This window comes from Pteropus vampyrus, unplaced genomic scaffold (genome assembly GCF_000151845.1).
Source record: "Pteropus vampyrus isolate Shadow unplaced genomic scaffold, Pvam_2.0 Scaffold36, whole genome shotgun sequence".
NCBI classification, from domain to species: Eukaryota; Metazoa; Chordata; class Mammalia; order Chiroptera; family Pteropodidae; genus Pteropus; species Pteropus vampyrus.
In genome coordinates, this window is record NW_011888817.1 from 4,770,235 (window position 1) to 4,789,347 (window position 19,113).

The following is a 19,113-nucleotide window of genomic DNA, read 5'->3' on the forward strand; positions in this document are numbered from 1 at the left end:
TTCAGCCTTGCCTGTCTTCGTGAGTTTCTGTGTGACCTTGGATTTTAAAGAGGATCAAGTGAGGTAACGTTTGTGAAAGTACTTTGTAAATTCTGAAAGCTTCTCAGAAATGCAAAAATGATGGCATCCCACCTGTCCTTCCATCCCTAACCACAATCTCCATAGATGTTATATATATATCACACACACACACACACACATATATATATATATGTTATGCATTTGGAGGCTTATCTGTACTTCCTAATTTTCCTTCACTGTATATCTATTGCTCGTGTACTCTGAAAAAAAGCCATAAAAGTTAACATATAACAATACTATAAAAAGTTAACATACAACCCTCTTTGATTGAAGGAAAGACCCAAAAATGAAATTTTTGTCAAATTATAAAATGGGATTAAGTATATTCTTAAAACACTTTTAATTTCTAAAATTTATTTAGTAATAAAACTGCGCCCATTTCTCTGCCAAAAACAAAAATTCACACATATAGTTTATAAGGCCCCAGTGTCACCTCAGACAAAGATAAAACAGGAACTACCCCCTCCTTCCTGTGCCCACCTCCAGGTGCCCCAGCTTCTCCTCACCTCCCGCAAAAAACAACAAAAAAAAACACTGCATATACTGTGAGCAGGCCCATGGGTCTCCCTGGGACAGCAGACAAAACACAAAGAGGCAGCTGTTTTCATAGTCACTTTATTGCATCCTGGACATATTATAATGAATCCAGACCACCCCTAGCTCCAGCCCCAATGAACTTCCATACCTCTTGGCCAGGTTTTTCACTCTGCCTGGAATGCCTTTCCTCTTCTCCATCTGCAAACTCCTATTCACCTTTCTCAACCCAAGACCCTGAGGGTCCAGGAAGCACTGATTATTCCCTCATCAGTACTTCCCCTGACAGTTCATTATGATATTAAAGCCTTTGATACTGCATTGATCCACAGGTCTAGGTCGGTGGCCTGCCTCTGAGCAGAGGCCCAGGAAACACTGAAGGGGTACCTGATACGTGAACAAGGGAACCAGGAGAGAGACTGGGAACAGGATGTATGGACATAGGGGCCAGAGTCAGAAGGGTTGGGCTCACTGTCTGGGATGGTGACTGAAGAGGTATGAGGCACTATCTAGGATCCATTTGCACCTGACACAGTCTTTACCTTTGGGGGCTTCTCTGGAGCTCTAGAACTCCAGGCTGGGGTTCAAACAATGGTAAGATCCTACACACATTTTGGCCCTGTCACTCCCCTATCCACCAGTGAAATCTGGGTAAAGAAGCATTGCTGAGGCCTCCTCTGCCTCTCAGCTCAAATCCGACACTGGCCTAAATTCCACCTTCACCCCTTCCCAGATAATCTGGAAGCCCCAAACCAAGGTCTTGGCCCCAGTTAATCTCACCAGCCTCACCCCTAATGAGAATCAAGTTGAGGAGGCAAACCAGGGTGGGCCACATCTTTATCTCTTTCCCTCTCCCAGGGCAGGGAGTTAAGGCAGGCCCAGGAGTGTACCCCAGCAGCTCCCACCCAATCCCCAAATTCAAGAACTAGCCAGTGCCATCCTCGGCAGCTGAGGCATGCGCAGAGTCACCGCAGGCCACACACAAACAACTTTACCAGGCCTTGTTCCCATCTGGAGCCAAGCCCGGACCCCTGGGCTCCCACTCTACCTCCCTCCCTACCAGCTGCCACGTTCCTTCACTGGGTCTTCTGATTGAGTTTGCGCCATACCAGCTGGCTCAGGAGGAATGCGGTAAGAACACTGCTGCCCACAGTGAGCAGGAAGAGGCCAGAGAAGTTGTGGGGCCAGCGGGTGTGCAGTGGCTCATAGATGGACCGCCGGGCCTCATAGTCCAGTGCCACAGCCTCCAGCTGAGCCAGCGTGCACAGCACCAAGAAGACATGGAAGAGCTGGTGGCTCTGTCCAAAGACGTGGCAGCTGCCAGGGAACCAGCGCTCAGGCACGAAGGCCGAGAAGAAAGCGGCAGCCAAAAGGAAGAAGACCACCTGGCATTTGTGGTAAAGAAGAGCAGGGTCATCCGTGGCAGAGTTGGGGGACACCAGGATGCGGTGCACCACTGGGCTGATGTCCAGTGCATAGGCCAGTGCTGAGGGCATCTCTTGGCAAATGCGGCCTAGGAGGCCAGGCTTCTGGATATACTTGCTGTAGCAGGAGCCAATGCAGGAAAGCCAAGCGAGAAAGGCAGCCATGGGCAAGAAAATGGCCTGCACCTGGGCATGCCAGGCAGGCTCAATGGCATAGTAGAAGTGTGCCAGGGCACTGCCAAATTGGTACACAGCCACACCTACATAGTCCAGGAAGAAGAAGCTGTAATGCCAGAACTCCGACTTGGCCTGGAGGAGGTGAGCCAAGGCACTGAAGGAAAGGTAGGTGAAGGAGGAGAAGACAATGATGAAGAGGGGCAGGGCGTGGGGGTCTCCCCAGAAGTCCACGGTCCCCATAAAGATGGCCAGCCGCAGCAGCAGCACCAGGGCTGCCAGCAGGTGGGTCCAAACGTTCAGTGCCTCATTGTGCTGATGGAACAGTGTGCGGAAGTAGAAGCACCAGGTCTGATGCAGCGGCCGGTAGCCCACATAGATGTACGGCTTCCAGAAGAGGGGTGGCACCTTGGCTCGGTCTACCGTGAAGACAGGCTCTGGCTGCACAGACGGCTGAGGCTTTTGGTCAGCCTGTCGCAAACTGGGCAGAAGGTGACTGAGCTTCTGGACCCCTAGCATGGCCATTGCTGTGGGCCGGGCAGGGAACTGGGGGAGAGACCAGAGAAAAGTCAAAAGCTGATATCCTCACCCCCTAACCCCCATACCCAGTTCTTACTCCCTCCTCCATGCCCCTTTATCCCTACACCGAGTTTCAGAGGAGAGTAGTTGTCCTAAGGGAGAGCTCAGCTCTCCCTCGTGATTGTCCAGCTCCCTGATGTATCCACGTGCCTAGAACAGTGCCTGGCACATAATACGTGCTCAATAAATGTTTGAGAAATGTATTAATGAGGTTCATTACCACCACCATCTTTTTTCCAGTCCGGGCTCTACATAGCGGCCCTCATTATTTTCTCATGTGTTCATTACTGCCATCAGTGATCACCTGGTGGTGACAATGACCTTGCTACAAATCCTCTGCCTCTACCTCTAGGCTCTTCAGTTTCCCACTGACCCTACATTACCCTACATGATTTGCTCCCTGCTACGTTTTCCGGCCTTATTGTTCAACCACAATAAACTCAAATCCAGCCACAGCCTCACCAACCCTCTGGGCTATGATCTGAATTCAGTTTGCAATCTTAACCACTACCCTAAACTGCCCTTTGCAAGACAAGATGTCAAGCGCTATTAATCATTTCATAATTACATACTATACACAGTTTTGCCTGGTATCAGTTGTTTACTTCAGGCTTATCATTATTCACTGTGTCATTCATTAAATCAAAAAACCTATTGAAAAACCAACAGCTGCCAGACAACTCCCCTCCCTGAAATAAATTCCTTCCAACAAGTTTATTGGACTCAGCATCCAGGTTTTCTGACCTTTGTTCATCAGATTTTATTACAACTACCTTTGCACCAGTCACTGCAAAAGGCAAGGAAATCTGGGCAGTGAAAAGCATTCATGTGCTCTGCCACCAGCAGCACCATGATCACCCCACAAAGCCACTCAATAATGTCATTACACCACTACACAGGGTGCTATGACAGGGGAGTCTAGGGCTCTTCCACTTTCTATTCCCCAGATGGCCTGGCACAGGACAGGTTTAGGAAGCAGACCTTGATGAGGGTGGGTATCCAGAGCAATCTCTAAGTAGTCTGCCCACCAGGCTGCTACGACTCCTGTCTCAGACATCCCAGCCAAGCCCAGTACAGCTCCACGGCCCCCTTGCACTGCTTACCTAGAGGTTTCTCTCAAGCTGGTGGCTGATGACTCTGGCTATGGGACTGGGCAAATTCGCCAGATACCAAACACTGGGTGGCACTTCCACAGCTGAGGGTCACTAGGGGCGGGGCTTCCAGGGACTGGAGGTGTCTTGTGTGATGTCACCAGAGGGTGGGGCTAAAGACAATCTCCACTCCTCCCCTCTCCCCCATATCTCCACTCTCATATTGATCAAATCTAGGCTAAACTCTGCCTTGCTAGCCAGACCTCAGCTGCAAAAGGAAACTCACCATTTACCTCTGCATGAAACATCTGGGGAACTGAAGTTTGGCTGAAAAGTTGTGACTTACCCAAGACCACACAGCAAGGCAGGCAAAGCTGGGCTGAGACCAGGTGTCCAGGACCTGGTTGATGGATGTCAGGCAAGCTCGACTGGCTTCTGCACCCTCTTCAGTGGGAATCAGAATAGAAAGAAGTTAGGAGTAAAACAGAAAACAGATACTATAAAGGCTCATGATGGAGATGGACTTTCGATTCAGACAAACCAGGTTTTGATACGGGACATCACTTGTAGAATTCTCAATCTTTTAGCAGGAAATGAAAAGGGACATCTCTTGCAGAGTTCTTAATCTTTTTAGTAAACCTAGTTTTCTTCCCTCCTTTCTTTAGGAAAAAGGCCTTCTCCCTCAAATCCCGATAATTGCCCCAAAACTGGTGACTCTGGCTATTGATAAGGGTCATTGGCCCATTGTGAGCAGAAATGGTGTTAGGCCAGACAGGGTTAGAGTCTGAGAGGGGAGGGGACTTTAGCCCAAAGGTCTTTTTTACTCTTTAAGAAATATATTAACCAAGCCTGTTTCCCTTTACTCACTTAATAGGCAAGTCAATAATAGAAATTAATAGATATATGATTTAAATAATAAGTTTGTATCTTCTTTTCCTTGTCTAAGAACTGAAGTGGCGCTTCAGCAGGAAACTCATGACCTCACCCTGACAGAGGCAGAAAGGGAAAGAGCTCCATGAAACCCCAGTAGGCAGGGACAACGGCCCTCTCAGCAGGAAGCAGATACAGAAGAAGAGACCTCCTGTCCCTCAGCATCCATATTAATAATAAGGGGGTTCATGGCTCTTAGAAAAGAGTTAGGCAGGAAAGTTAGTTAAGAGGTTTCAGGTCTGCCTGCAAAGACATTGAGGTCATCCTATCCTAGAAGGGGTCCACCCTAATCTGCCAGCAATTAAGCAAGCCAGAAGGCATTTTTAGGCTAAAAGTAACTCATAGAAAGAAACAAGTAAGCAGAAAATTAGGTACCAGTTTAAGCCAGTCATTCGTACCTGCGCAATAAAGACCCAACCACCTTCGACTCCCTGAGCCTCATTACACTATCATGATAATACGATGCATATACCCAGAAGTTCATTAATATCATTATAACAGACTGAATTCTGGGAACGAACATGCAAATGATAAATCACTGAGTCCTGTTGACCTTAGTTGTCAAAGAAGCCCATCCTCTAAGAAAAGTAACCACCACAGCAAATAAGGATAAAAACCCCAAAGGCTTTGTTACCAAGCCTTTTGAGACCCGCTTCTCTTGCTCAGGCCCGCTTCCACGTCTGGAAGTGTACTTTCCCTTCTAATAAAGCTTTTATTGTCTGCTGTATTTCAGTGTCTTGCTCAGTTCTTTGTTCGAGACATTAAGAACCTGGACAACACGCCCGGAGAGGATCCTCATTCTCCAGTAACATCTTGACTTGTGATTCCATAACATACTAGCTATGTGACCTAAGACAAGTGACTTACCTTCTCTGATCCTTAGCTCCCTCATGAGAATTTATTAGAAAAATGTTTTAGCACAGTTTGGGGAATCAATAAATGATTGCTATTATTAATTATTAATTATTATTAATAGTAGTTGAATTAAGATCTCCAAGGCCCAAGTGGAAGTTCCTGTCAATCCTAGCAGCTCCTTCTTTCTCTCCTCTCCCACGCCCTCAGCCCTCCCAATTCACAATCCCCTTTTCCTAAACTCAACATCAACCTCTTCACCTAGCTCCTCTACCAAGGTTTACTCACCCTCAGTGCCTCCTGATCTCCACCTGATACAGAGGACCAGGTTGTAAGGATGGGGTAGTAAATGGGCTTTGGAGTGGGTGCAGCCCACAGATTTTAATCAGTGTTTGCTATATGCCAGGCACAAGGAATGCTACCAGGGCTTGGCTTGGGCACATGGTGAATGAAACAGACAGGCTCCCTGCCCTAACAAACCAAATGCTCAGGGGCCTAGGAAAATCCGGCCCAGAGAGAAGCCAGGCAGGTGGTGACTGTAGAGAACTGGAGAGAGCTGCTGCCCCAGGGGAGGGTGTCTACCATTCGCCTCTGCCAGACTATTTCAAAAAAAGTGAGGATGAGATTTCAAGTCTGCGACTTACCTGCTGTGTGACTTTGCTGAAGTCCTTTAATCTCTCAGAGCCTGTTTTCTCATTTATAATCAGAAGATAGTAATAGCTACCTCAAGGACTCTTGCAAAAGCAAAACAAACATGGGTGCTGGGAGCTGGCTCTAGTACAGACTTGGCTCCGCTATTTTCGTTGAGTTCTAGTCCTGGCTTAGCCATTCAGTCCATGAGACCTGGGACAAATCTGTTCACCTCTTGGCCCTGTTTCTCCAAATGTCCTGTAGAGGAATTCACCAGTGACTTCAAAGTGCCTTTCAGGCCCTGAAATATCTCAACATTTGTTTTAGACTGCCTAGGCGCCAGGGTTGGAGCTTTATAGAACTAATAGCCCAGCTAATTAACAATTAATGGAAACACCTAAGGGTATAAATACCCCGACCCTTGAAGCTTTAACAGCCTAACTAAATAACTGCCTACTATTACTTGGTTATAATTCCACTTCTTTTGTGATAACCTGCTGAAATGTGAAAGGGTTAAAGGATAATTAAAACCTGAAACTGAACAAAAGAAGTCTATACCTTAGGCCTAGTTTCTGGAACCCCTAACTACATTCTGTTAATCATAAAACTTGTAACGATGAGCTCATACGCTAACTGCCAATTTTAGCCTGTGTAACCCTGCTTGCTTGCGTGGCATGAAAAATAATCAATTGTATATAAGCTGAAAATTACTGTTTGGCCATCGCCCATGAGAATACTGGCTATTGCCCATGGGAACATAGGCAATCACCCATAGGAACATAACATTCTAACAACAAGCTTTCTGCTTCTGTACTCCCCGCTTGCACGCCTGACCAGTGGGTTGACAGGTAGTGAATAGGAGAGAAATAGACCTTTGTGTTTAAGATAGAATGAAGAATGGGATTTAGGGCTTAAAAACCTTGTATCTTGGCATATCGGGGCTGCTCCTTTGTACAGGACAGCTGCCGGCTAATAAACAGCCTTTGAGAGCATACTTGGTTTGGTCTATTCTATACAGGCCACAACATTTTTGCCTCCTTCCTTGTATGCAAAATACAGTTGACTCTTGAACAACACAGGTTTGAACTGCGTGGGTCCATTTATATGCAGATTTTTAAAATAAATACATACAGTATTGTAAATGTATTTTCCTTATGATTTCCTTAACAACATTCTTTTCTCTAGCAGACATTATTGTGAGAATAAAGTAAATAATACATATAATATACAAAAATATGTGTTCGACAACTGTTTATGTTATCATTAAAGCTTCTGGCCAACAGTAGGCTATTAGTAAAGTTTTTTGAGAGTCAAAAGTTTATAAGAGAACTTTTGACTAAGGGATGGGGTGGAGGCAGAAGGCAGCATCCCTAATCCCTTCTTGTTCAAGGGTCAACTGTATTCACCGTTGCTTTTCTAGGCTCTGATCGTTCAGCACACTCCCTTAAAGACAACTCTTGTTAAGGGTGGAAAATTTTCAAGTGAGCCAACTAGCTAAGTCAGCTACAGCGAAGAAATATCTTTAGATACCAGAAGTTGTCCTACTTGCTTGGGTGTGGTTTAGGAGGTGTATTGTATAAGATATGAAGATGGTCAATGTCTGCTTCTGTAATCCACTTACTTGTTAACCAGGATGTGGTACTAGGTGATGTATTGTGCTAATGGCCAACTTCTGCTTCTGTAACCTGCTTGCTTGTTCTAAGCTTTATAACTGCCTCACTCTCAAACCCCGGGGCTGATCTCCTCTAACCCTGTGTGGTAGAGAGTCAGTGCCGGCCGGCTAATAAAGGCTCATAATTAATCTCAATTGGCTCCGTGGGTCTCAGAATCATTCGCGCTATAACACTATCTTGCCACGGAAAGCAAGGTTTAACATCATTAAATAAAAATACGAAGGCCAAACCTGTTTCGACACTGGGGCTATCAAGAGATAAACTCTCTTGAGGGGTCTTAACAAGGACAACACAGGATGGCAGAGCCTGAAATATTAATAAGACCAGACACTAACATTAATAATTTACAGCTGCTTGCTGTTTACGAAGAACTTCCACACACATTTTATCTCTCCCTTGCAGCAACCTTTTGAACCTGGATCTAAGCTGGTGTCACAGCTCCAGAGGCAGCTGGCAGAGCACAGTATGTCTGTCTGACTCCAAAACCAATGCTCTTGCCCTTCGTCCACTGTGGTCAACTCCCTGGTACCCAGTGAGTGGTCACAGATTATTCAAAGTTTTCATCCCTGGCTGGCCTCCGGATCTTGCAGCAACTGGGTCACCTCCCTCAATGCAAACTAGTTTCTCAATCCAGCCCAATATGTTTAAAGAAAATGTCCTTGTCTACAGCCATGCTACCCTAAACAAGACAAATCTGATCTCAGAAGCTAAGCAGGGTCAGGCCTGGGTTGTACTTGGATGGGAGACCACCTAAGAAGACCAGGTGCTATGGGCATAAAAAATAAAAAATAAGGGATTGTAAACTGACAAGGTCCTTGCAATCTGTGGGGTCAATCAAGGGTTGCCATGCCTAAAAAAAGAAAAAAGAAAATGTCCTTCCATGTCTTCCAAAACTAAACAGAAACTATTTTTTTATAACTGCACTTTAAGCCTCAATTTGCACTGAAAAGTGTGATTAGAATGAAATAAATAACTCTTAAAGAAATTCTTCTATGGAGCTCAGACTTACAAATGTTCTGAGGACAGGGAAGAACCTGGAGGAGAAAAAAGCGGGCGCAGCGAGATTGTGTAAGTTGGCTACAGTCATCCAGCATGGGGGACAGAAAGGGGACCTGAGTTTCACCACGGACCAGCCAGAACCCCTCTGGACCAGGAACTGAGGCTGGAGAGGGGCAGCCTCTCACCAAGCAGCCCAGCGATGGCACAAGCACTATGACAGGAGGCTGGGTCATCCTCTCAGGATCCTGAGGCAACCCACCCAGGTGCGACCAGGCCCTGAGAATCCATCAAACTCTCAACTTCCTCAGCCTTGGCCTGACCTGGTTGCTTACTCCAGCCAGGTCTTCGGGGACTGTCCCAGGGAAGCCTCCGGGTCCTCAAAGCCTGCAGGCTTGAGGCAAGAGCTGTGAGTGGTGCGGGGCTCCCTCTCCCCTTCCCTCACTGGGTAGGGGAGAACCCCATGCTCTCCTGACGCCAAGGGAGCCCTCTCCATGGCAAGGATCCTATGCTTTTTGGGAGGAAGAGCCTCTCGTGGTCCCTAGCTGTGCTGTTCCCTCTGTTTTCGGTTTCTAAACAGGGACCCTCTCACATCACCCAATTCCAGGTACTCACACCCCTTTTTGCCTTTAGAGTCTCCCTAAATTACTCCTCTGGTAGATGCAGCGAGCTCTCTGCCTATCTTCCTCCAGGCACCACGGATCTCCCGACCAGCTGTCCCCTGCTCCTACAAACTCAAAGATGTGGCCTCCTCCTCCCTACAGCTCCGATTCCCGCTGGTTCCTGAGATGCCTCGCCTCCGACTCTGCTCCTCCGACTCTGCTTCTCCTTCCTGCTCCGGCTCCCTCCGCGGTGGTGCCCGCTCCAGGCGATTTCCCCGGGCAACCGGAGATCCACCCGCTCCAGCAGCGCAGTACCCGCTGTGTCCTCACTCCCAGCCCCACGCGATCCTCCCCACGCCCACACCCTCACACGCACACTGACCTTGAACTTCCCGCTGCACCCCGCACCCCACTGCGCCCCGCGGGGGGGCACCTTCTATACGTCATTCGCCTCTCCCACCGCCTCCCAGCCCAGTACCTGCGGCAGGAGGAGCGGAGCTGAGAAAGGCGGCCTTAGGCGTCCGGGCTGCAAACGCGCAGACAAAGGGGCGGCCGGGAGGCTGCCCCTTCCGGATCCCGGGGAGGACAGGGCAGCCGCTGGCAGCGAACCGGGGAGGCTCCGAGGACTCAGAGCCAGATCTCCGCCCTCTGGGGCCTGGGCGATCGCGAGCGCCCACCTGACTGGCCTGGATGTTGCGCAAGCAGTCTCTTCCCCATGGCGTCCACGTGTTGCATGCAGAAGTGAAAAAGGTCACTCACACTGACGACAGAGTCTCGGGAGTTCCTTTGGTCACTGTGCAGATGGGGAAACGTAGGCCACCGAGCAGACGTGGTTGCCCAAGGCCCAGCGCTCAGCCTGTGGCACTGCTGAGGCTCCAGCTTAGCAGTTCCCACTTCCTGGGACTTGAACCACAAGCCCCAGGCCTTGTTGACTTGATAAGGAGGGAGCAAATTGTAGCAGGAGCAGGACAAGTTTCCCAGCTAGAATCCATGCCAGCACCGAAGCCACTTAAGGCCACACACGCCACCCCTCACTAAGCTACTTCTGGTCGAGATAAGCCTGGCCTTATCTCACCTATCTTCACCTATTTCCCGAGGAACTCCACCCCACCTCTGCACCCCTGTCTTGTTCAAGTTCCCACCTAAAGCCTTCGCCTAGGGCTGTGTCTTCTGATCTGCCCAGCCCCGGGCATATTGTTTGGACCTATATTAAAACACTCACTTTCTACTCCCTAGTGTACATCTGCCCCAGGAGTGCGAGCACCTGAAGGGTGAGGGATTCCTGCACATAGTAGGCCCTCTAAATATCAGACCAACAATGGTGGGGATTGTCTGTTCCTCAAGTGTGCAAAGACCTGGACCAGACAGAGCGGGAAGATACCGATCCGGTCTTGGGAGCACACACCTTGATAGATGGAGAGCTGAGAGAAGACAGTCCAGGAGGAACACTGCTCTGCCCTCTGGGAGCTTTGAGTTCATTCAGAGAGGCAGCTATGGGACATGATGACAGGGCCCAAGTCCTTGCCCTACTCCTAACTCATCGTGTGACCTGGGCAAGTCTTCTTGTTCTCTATGGGCCTCAGTTTTGTTACCTGTAAAATGGAGATAATACCAACCTGACAGGGTTGCTAGGAGGATTAAATAAAATTATGGATATGAAGGTTCTTCGTAAACTGCAATATACTGGAGGAACATATATTTCTTTACTATAACAAAATGTATATAATCATAATATGATTGGATGAAACAGGTCTCTACTTGAACAGATTCAGATGAACTCATAGAAATTAGTTAAATCTCCATTACCCACTTGGATAGGAAAAACAGCATAGAAAATCTAATTATTTAGAAAAGATAGGGTATAGGAAATGAAAACAAGTAAGGATATTATGGAGATTATAGTCTATTAGATGGAATATATTCTATCAAAGTGAGTAAAAATTTAAAACTTGAAAGGTAACTTGGATTCAGCTTCCATATTTGAAATACCTGTTCTGTACTGAGCTTGCTTTTAAAGCTACGGTTTACTAAGCTCTTCCTACGTGCAGTCATGAGCTAAGTAGTTGCCATGACTACCTCCTTTGATCCATACAACCCTATTAACCCATTTTACAAATTGGGAAACTGAGGATCAGAAAGGGGACATGGGGCTGTTATATTATCTCATTTAGCTTCATGTATTCCTGTGAGGGGAGTGTGATGACCCCCATTTTATGGAAAGCAAAACTGAGGCCCACAGGAGAGAAATGATGTATTCCAGGTCACTGCTCCTGATGTATTTGGGCTCTGAGAAATGGACCTGGAGTTGTGTTTGGGGAAAAGTCACTTCATCATAAAGCTTGGCTGTAGTTAGTTGAGAGTCGAATGATAAAAATTATAAAAGTAAGAAATGTGATCAGTTATGGAGCACTTGCTATGTGCCAGGCCTGATGCAAAGCTCCTTACATGCACTGTAGGCCCATGAGGGATTTCTGTCATTACCTCAGTTTATGGATGAGGAAACAGACTCTGGACGGTACTATTTGCCCAAGGCCATCCATTTGGCTAGTGACAGGCCTGAATCCAAGCCCAGTTCTTCTGCTACATAGTACTGGTACCAAGGAGTGAAGCTGTGGGGCCAAGACACTTTCTTCCCTGCCCTGCTCTGCTCCAACCCCTTCTCCCAGCCAGGCACAGTGAGAGCAGCCCCAGGGCAGCCAAGAGCACCTCCCTTCCCTGCCCTCCCCGTCCCCCAGCTTAGGCCACCTGGGTAAGGCCCAGTGACTCCACTCTTATAAGAGCCCAGAGCCCCATAATCTTTTCAGCCCAGACTCTGGGTAACCTGTGCATCATCCAGCTGCCCTCCCAGGTGCCAGGTTCAGATCTTAGAGGAATGGGGTTTTCAGGGAGGCTGGACTTCTGGGCAGGCCTAAGTCAGTACCTCAAAAGAGTCAAAAGGCTTCACGAGTCAGGCTCTGAGCTGGTAGACCAACAGAAAGGGCTTCAGTGGACCCAAAATGAGAGAAAGGATGAATGTGGGTGCCTGAGCTGTCCTGAACACATTCTTGTCTTTTCCCCCAAAATGGGCGTTATTCATTGGAGGCAGCAAAGAGTTGAAGCACAGGAATATATTCTGTCTGGTTCACATCTTAGCTCTACCACTTACCCTGTGTTACCCTGGGCAAGTTACATAACTTCTCTGGACATCTGTCTCCTCCACTGTAAAACACATTAATAATACCTGCCATATATCATTGGCATGAGGAGTAAATAATACATGTAAAGTGCTCAGAGTGCCTGGCATATAGTGACTGCTCAAAAAATGCCAACTATTATCCTTTTTCAATTCTTTACTCCTCCCTTTGCCAATAAGTGAAAAAAGAAAGGCTGCTCGTAAGCTCCCAGGTTGTGAGGTGGTTTGTTACATAGCATTATTGAAGGAATTCCTGACTCATACACATAGCAAAGGCAGGATGCAAAACCAGAGAGTCTGACTCGAGACCACAATCTCTACCATGCAAGGTGCAGTGGCATGGAGTGGAAGGAACTGATTTCCTATAGTCACTGCCTACAGGTCATTTAAGGCGACCTGTAGGTACAGTGGCATAGAGTGGAAGGGACTGATTTCCTACAGTCACTGCCTACAGGTCATTTAAGGTGAGTCTTACAGGACAAAGAGAAGTTCACCAAGCCACACGGAGGGGAAGAACTTTCCAGGCAGAAGGAACAGCATGTGCAAAAGTACAGAGGTGTGAGTGGTGAAGTAAGTTTAGGGAATGAATTGCCATGTTCTGGGGCTGGAGCATGGGGACTTGGTGGCACCAGATGACATTAGAAAGGTAGGGAGGGCCTCCCACCCCAGTGGGAGGGCTTTATCCTGAAGGCATGTGGAGACAGGAGTTTGAGATTAGAGAGGGTTTTCTTTGGAGAGAGTCGGGTAGGGTAAGGTGGCTTTCCTCTTACTTCAAGCCTAGTGAGGGGACTTTAAGGAGACCAGTTAGAGGTGCTTGGTGTCCCTTGGGACTCCAAGGCCTGATATCCGATTCTTGCCCAAGAATCTCAAAGGGCTGGCTATCGCACAGGAGCAGAGAGTAGTAGTGAAAGCGAGTTGTGCTCCCACATAAGCAGGCCACCTGTGTGTGCTGCCCCTAGGCCAGAATTGGGCCACAGGAGAGAGTTAGCCTGGGCCTTAGATCCAGCCCAGGAAGATCTCCTGAAGGGGCCATGAGGCCTCAGCAGAAAGATGCTGGAGGTGTCCTGGGATGTCCTGGGATTGGGGGAACCATCATAAGCAACTGGCTGGTGGATACTAGCTCAAGACAGTACAGTTAAGTCAGACCTTTCCTGGCCTTGTAACCTCACCCTGCTCTGCCTCCTGAGAGCCCTGGAGGTGACAGAACCATAATGAGCAGGGAGGAAGAGTAGAGGCTCAAAGGGCAGAAACAGAGAAGTCAACCATGTACTCCTCTCTTACTCCAAATTCAAAGTTTGCCTGATCTCAAAGCCCTGTTCTTTTTTCCACATCAGGGACGCTTGGCCACACCTTGCAATGGTGAGGCAGGTCAGACCAGGCAATCTAGTCAGACTGGAGGCCCAGGGTTGGGCAAAGGGCAGGAGCAGTGAAGGGGTTCAGAACAGGCCTCCCCAAGATGTGCCACTTGGGCATGAAGATTATTCTAAACTAAAGGCAATCGAGACCCTGCAAACTCATGAGAAACTTTTACCTCTCCCTTAAAGAGTTTAAACTGGGATCTTGCTCATAATAGGAGTTATTACCAGAAATATATTGTACGACCTATCTGTATGGCAGGGCAAACATCTGATTACTGTACATCTGCTCTTATCGTCCATTGAATTATCCTCTTCCTCTCTGAAGCCCCAGGCCCCCATGCCATTCCTTGGCTCAGGATGGCATTTATACTTCATTTTACCTTTCATCTTGGAACCTCTAATATATATGCGGTTCCCATATGTACGAAATTAAATTTGTTTTTCTCCTATTAATCTGTCTCATGTTGCTTTTATTAGACCAGCCAAAAGAACCTTTGTAGTAAGTTATAGGACAGTCCTTCCTCCCCAATGAGGAGATAGGATTGCTCAGCTGAAGTCTGTTCTTGGGCTCAGGTCCATGTCTCCAAAAAGTAGATCTGGAAAAGGAAGTCACCAGGTGATCTGTAGCATAGAGGCCAAGGGACAGGAGGCAGAGGTGCCATTAATCAAGGCTAAACCAGTGGTTTCCAAACTTTGTTGCAAATGGAATCACCCAGGGAGGGACCTTTAAAAAATTACTGGTGGACGTGGTTCCATAGTGTAGCGGTTAGTATGTCTGCTTTACATGCAGAAGGCCCTGGGTTCATGCTCCAGTGGAGCCACAGTCCATGGTCTATGGCCATGCCACCCTACACAAGCCCAATGTCTGATCTTGGAAGCTAAGCAGGATCAGGCCTGGTTAGTACTTGGATTGGAGACCACCTAGGAAGACGAGGAGCTGTAGGCATAAATACTAAATTAAATAAATAAATAAATAAATAAATAAATAAATAAATAAATAAATAAATAAAAATTACTGATGCCTGGACCCCACGATTAGGCATTCTGATCTAATTGGTATGGGGAGCAACCTGGGCATCAGGATTTTAAAATATGTAGCAAAGTTTGTGTCAGGGACAGGGTTTGGGGAGGAGGGGTAGGAAGCTCTGGAGCTCTGATAGGAGGCAGTGGCAATGACATAGTCTCAGAGAGCCTGAGGTTCCAGGGAGCTCAGGGTCCAGGGCACTGGGCTGGCTCCAAGTGGTTCTTGGGAAAGAGCAGTTGGAGGAGTATGGGAGGGAAAGATAAGAGGGAAGGAATGGAAGAAAAGAGAAGCAAGGACCCAGGTAGAGCAGTGAGTTTGAGTCCATTGTCTGTCACTAACTCTGTGTGACCTGGGACAAACTGCTTCTCCTCTCTGGGCCTCAGGTTTTCCATCTGGAAAAGGAAGGAATTGAACTCGATGATGGTGAAAGATGCTCTGGCTTTAGGGTTGGAGGACACCCTAGGCCCCAGTAGGCTGGGCCCTCTAGTGGGAGATAAGCACAGATGGAGATAAGTACTGATCTGCAGATCTACCAACAGATGCTATACTCGAATCTGGACAGGAGGCAGGCATGTGAGTTTGTGCACCCCAGGCCCTTTCCCAGACTCCCCAGCCGCTCTGTTACCCTGTCAGACATGGCTCATGGAAGTTTCCACTCAGCTCCTCTAGCCCAGCTAGGAAATGTGGCTAGAGGAGCTGAGTGGAAACTTCCATGAGCCATGTCTGATAGGGAAATCTTCAAGTGGAAATTTCCAGTTTCCTCCTGACAGCTGGTGGGAGACGGTAGACACAGTGCCACAGAACTGGAGACAGACAGAGAGCATGGCAATGGCGGGGGGCAAGGAGAGACAATGCCTGGTTACATAGGGTGCATCAGGGGTCCAGGCATTCTCCTTCCACAAGTATTTATGGAGCACCTACTGTGTTCTGGGCCCCATTCCAGGTGTCAGGGACACAGGATAGGAAAGACACCATCTCCATCCTCAAGAAACCTATCTCCTAATGGGGGGAAGAGAACAGATATCAATACTGTGAATACAATGAGACAGGGTAAGGAATAGGGTATGATGCTGGGGGGCAGCGAAGTGGCCATTTAGAAAGTGTGAACAGGGAAGGCCCTTGATGTGGATAAGGCGACATGTATGTGCTTACGGGGGGGACAGCAAGTACAAAATCCTTGAAGTGGGGCCTTGGCTAGCATTCTGAGGATGGCAGGGGAAGGAGTAGATGATTAGATGAGACAGTTTCTTGCAGAGCCTCCCTGTGATAAGAGCTTTAGACTCGGCGCTTAGTGCTATGGGGTGACCACTGAGGTTTTCTGAGTGGCGGGGTGGCAGGATCTGACTTACACTAATTAACCAGCTTGCTTTACAACCCATGGCTGCTATCTGTCTCAGTATCAGGGACAGCCTTCTCCTCAAAGGCTTGTTGTTGGTTCATGAAGCCAGCATAAATGTATATATTAGCCAGGGCAAAGTTAGGCTTATGAATAAACTTGTGCAATGAACATCATGCAGTTGCATCATTTGGAGGCATTTGCAGTGGACAGTGAGTGGGCCTGACTCCTCTTCCTGATGCTTGCTGACGCAATCTGCTGGACGGAGATTGTGTCATTGGCTGTGATATCTCCCTTCATTCTGCTGGCACCCCAACAATATCGTGTGAGCACACAGGTCTTCTCGGAGGTAAATGTCACACCTTAGGACAGAGTTGAAAGTGATTTCATGAAATGCCGCAGGACTCCAAGCCCAGTAAGGAGGGCTGGAGGAGACGCGCTGGACATCTGGACCTCTTGTTGCCAAGGGCAACCTCCTGACCATCAGAAGCTCCTGGCCCTTCCCTGGAGAGTAGGAGGACACGACAAGGGTGTTTCCTGCCCCAGGTCCAGGGCGACAAAGCACAGCTTCCCCTCCACGTCATGCCAGTTCCCTTTAGCTGCAGTAGCGAAGCTGTAATCTTCTGTCAGGATCTCCGTGACGTCAGCCTCACCCTCACTAAGGGGCCCCAAGGGCGGCACCACTCTGGAGCCCACAGCCATTCTGGTGGTGTGGACAGAGGCACACAGCAAGGCCACACCTGGGCCGCAGCACATGTGAGGTGTACTGAAGGCCTCGAACCTGACCTGGGTCCCCCCCTTTTTGTTGGCCTTGGAGTCTGGCGGAGCTTTGGCAAAAGGGAACAGGGTATTATTCCTTGGGCAACATGAAGGAGGATATGATGCCGGATCTTTCTCCACACTGGCTCAGTTCAGTAAGGCACTTTAGGGTCAGGACACTCCTCTTGCTCTGAGCTCATCACCCACATATCCATCCTGTCCCACATTTACAACGACACTCTGGGGGCATCGTTCTCACTAAAGCCAGCTTTGCACATGCCAGAGCCATTGTGGACAATGAGTACAGCAACTTCTTCTCCCATTTGGATGTGGCTGAGGTGGCAAAGGCATTGGGCAAAGTACTGGGGTGGAGAGCCTGACTTCGGGTCATGGGCGCCTTGGGGTACACACTGTAGCGAGGCTAGGGCAGCAGCAGGGGCTTGTGTGGAGGCTCCTGTAAAGGTCCCCATGAGTGACAGTGGTGGCCCAGGCAGGGGAGGAGGCCGTGAGTTTCCAGGCATTTGCCCAGCTTGCCCTTCCACTGTCAGTTCATTTAACCGCCCCTTCCCTGCAGGACACGTGCATGGGACGCCACCAGTGTCTTTCCTTCTTTCATGCATTCATTCCACTAATAAGCACTTATGGAGTACCCAGACCCACCCTGTTCACTACCCATCGGTGGCTCCCCAGAGCCTACCGCGTCAAGTCCAAACTCCTCATCTTGGCTGACAAGGTCTTACGTGACCTCCTAGCCTTGTGCTTCCTTACCTACTCCCCCTCCATCCACAGTCCAGTCACCCCCACATACTGTCACCTCGCCTCTCTCAGCCTTGCATGTGCAGCTCCCTTTGTCTACAACATTCACTGTTGCTTTTTTACCTGCTCAACTCCTGCTTTTCCTTTGGGACTCAGCTCAGGCGTTGACTCCTTCAGGAAGCCCCCCGTGACTGGTCTCCATCACCCTAGTCTGAGTTGGTTGCCCTTGTCTGTGCTTCTGTTGACCCCACTGATTCCCTATAAGCACCCATCACACTGTGATGCTTCTTCATTGCCTATCCCCGTCTTGGGTTGTTCTGTGACTTGTCCTGTATTCCTAGTGCTTGATGAAGAGAAATCATCCTGAAAAGTGAGATGAATGAATGGAGAGTTCCGGGCCCTTGTTAGGTGCCTGAAATAGACAGATGAACAGAAGACACAGTCCTTGTCTAAGGCAAGGAGAAAGGGGAAATCAGGAAGTGGTCTGTCAGAGAATGACCAAAAATAGTACAGGAAAAAGGGGCCAAGAGGTTTCCTGGGGGATCAGGGAGTGCAGTGGAGTTTCCAGAATCCAAAGCCCTGGGTTCACATTCCAGCACCACCACTTATTAGCTGCGTGAACGGGGCTAATAATACATCTCCCTGCAAAATGGCGATAGTAATGACACCTCCCTCATAGAGGTGAATGCAGCCCCATGTTTGGCTCATTAAAAAAAAAAAAAAACCTAGAAAAATATGTTGACCATTTTGATTTGCTAATATAATGGATGGGTGAGAACAGACATGCCATATTCTGCTCCCATCATGTTTATACTTCAAACCATACCCTTCGGATCAAATGAAAATGTACAGCCCAGAAGTCAGGTCTGACTTCTAGATTACAGAGTATAAATTCCTCAAAGGCAGGCATTTTTGCCTGTTTTATTCACTGCTGAATTCTCAGCACCTAAGATAGCGCCTGGTACATAGTAGGTGCCTAATAAATATTTCTTAAAGGAATGACCAAGTTCCACCTCCAAAATCTCAAACTCAACATGACTCCATTAGCTATAACTAACTGCTTCAGCGGCAAGCAATGCAAAGCCACAAAAAACGGTGGCTTAAACAAGTAAAAGAATACGCCTCCCACATCAAGAACCTGG

The 19,113-nt window shown here is 48.2% G+C and overlaps 1 protein-coding gene across 6 annotated transcripts; it reads right to left on the reverse strand.

Moving 5' to 3' along the window:
* Positions 1-680: 680 nt before the first annotated feature.
* Positions 681-10,235, reverse strand: PAQR7 (progestin and adipoQ receptor family member 7). Of its 6 annotated transcripts, XM_023529179.1 has the most exons (5): positions 10,045-10,235; positions 8,777-8,818; positions 6,310-6,553; positions 4,230-4,327; positions 681-2,759 (listed from the first exon to the last, which is right to left on the reverse strand). In XM_023529179.1, exon 5 carries the CDS (start codon positions 2,736-2,738, stop codon positions 1,692-1,694), a length of 1,047 nt encoding a protein of 348 aa, XP_023384947.1. In that variant the 5' UTR covers positions 2,739-2,759; positions 4,230-4,327; positions 6,310-6,553; positions 8,777-8,818; positions 10,045-10,235; the 3' UTR covers positions 681-1,691. The 6 variants fall into 6 exon arrangements, with proteins under 6 accessions (XP_023384947.1, XP_011355940.1, XP_011355941.1 ...); XM_011357638.2 differs by lacking the exon at positions 8,777-8,818; XM_011357639.2 differs by lacking the exons at positions 8,777-8,818; positions 10,045-10,235 and adding an exon at positions 7,917-8,727.
* Positions 10,236-19,113: the final 8,878 nt, after the last annotated feature.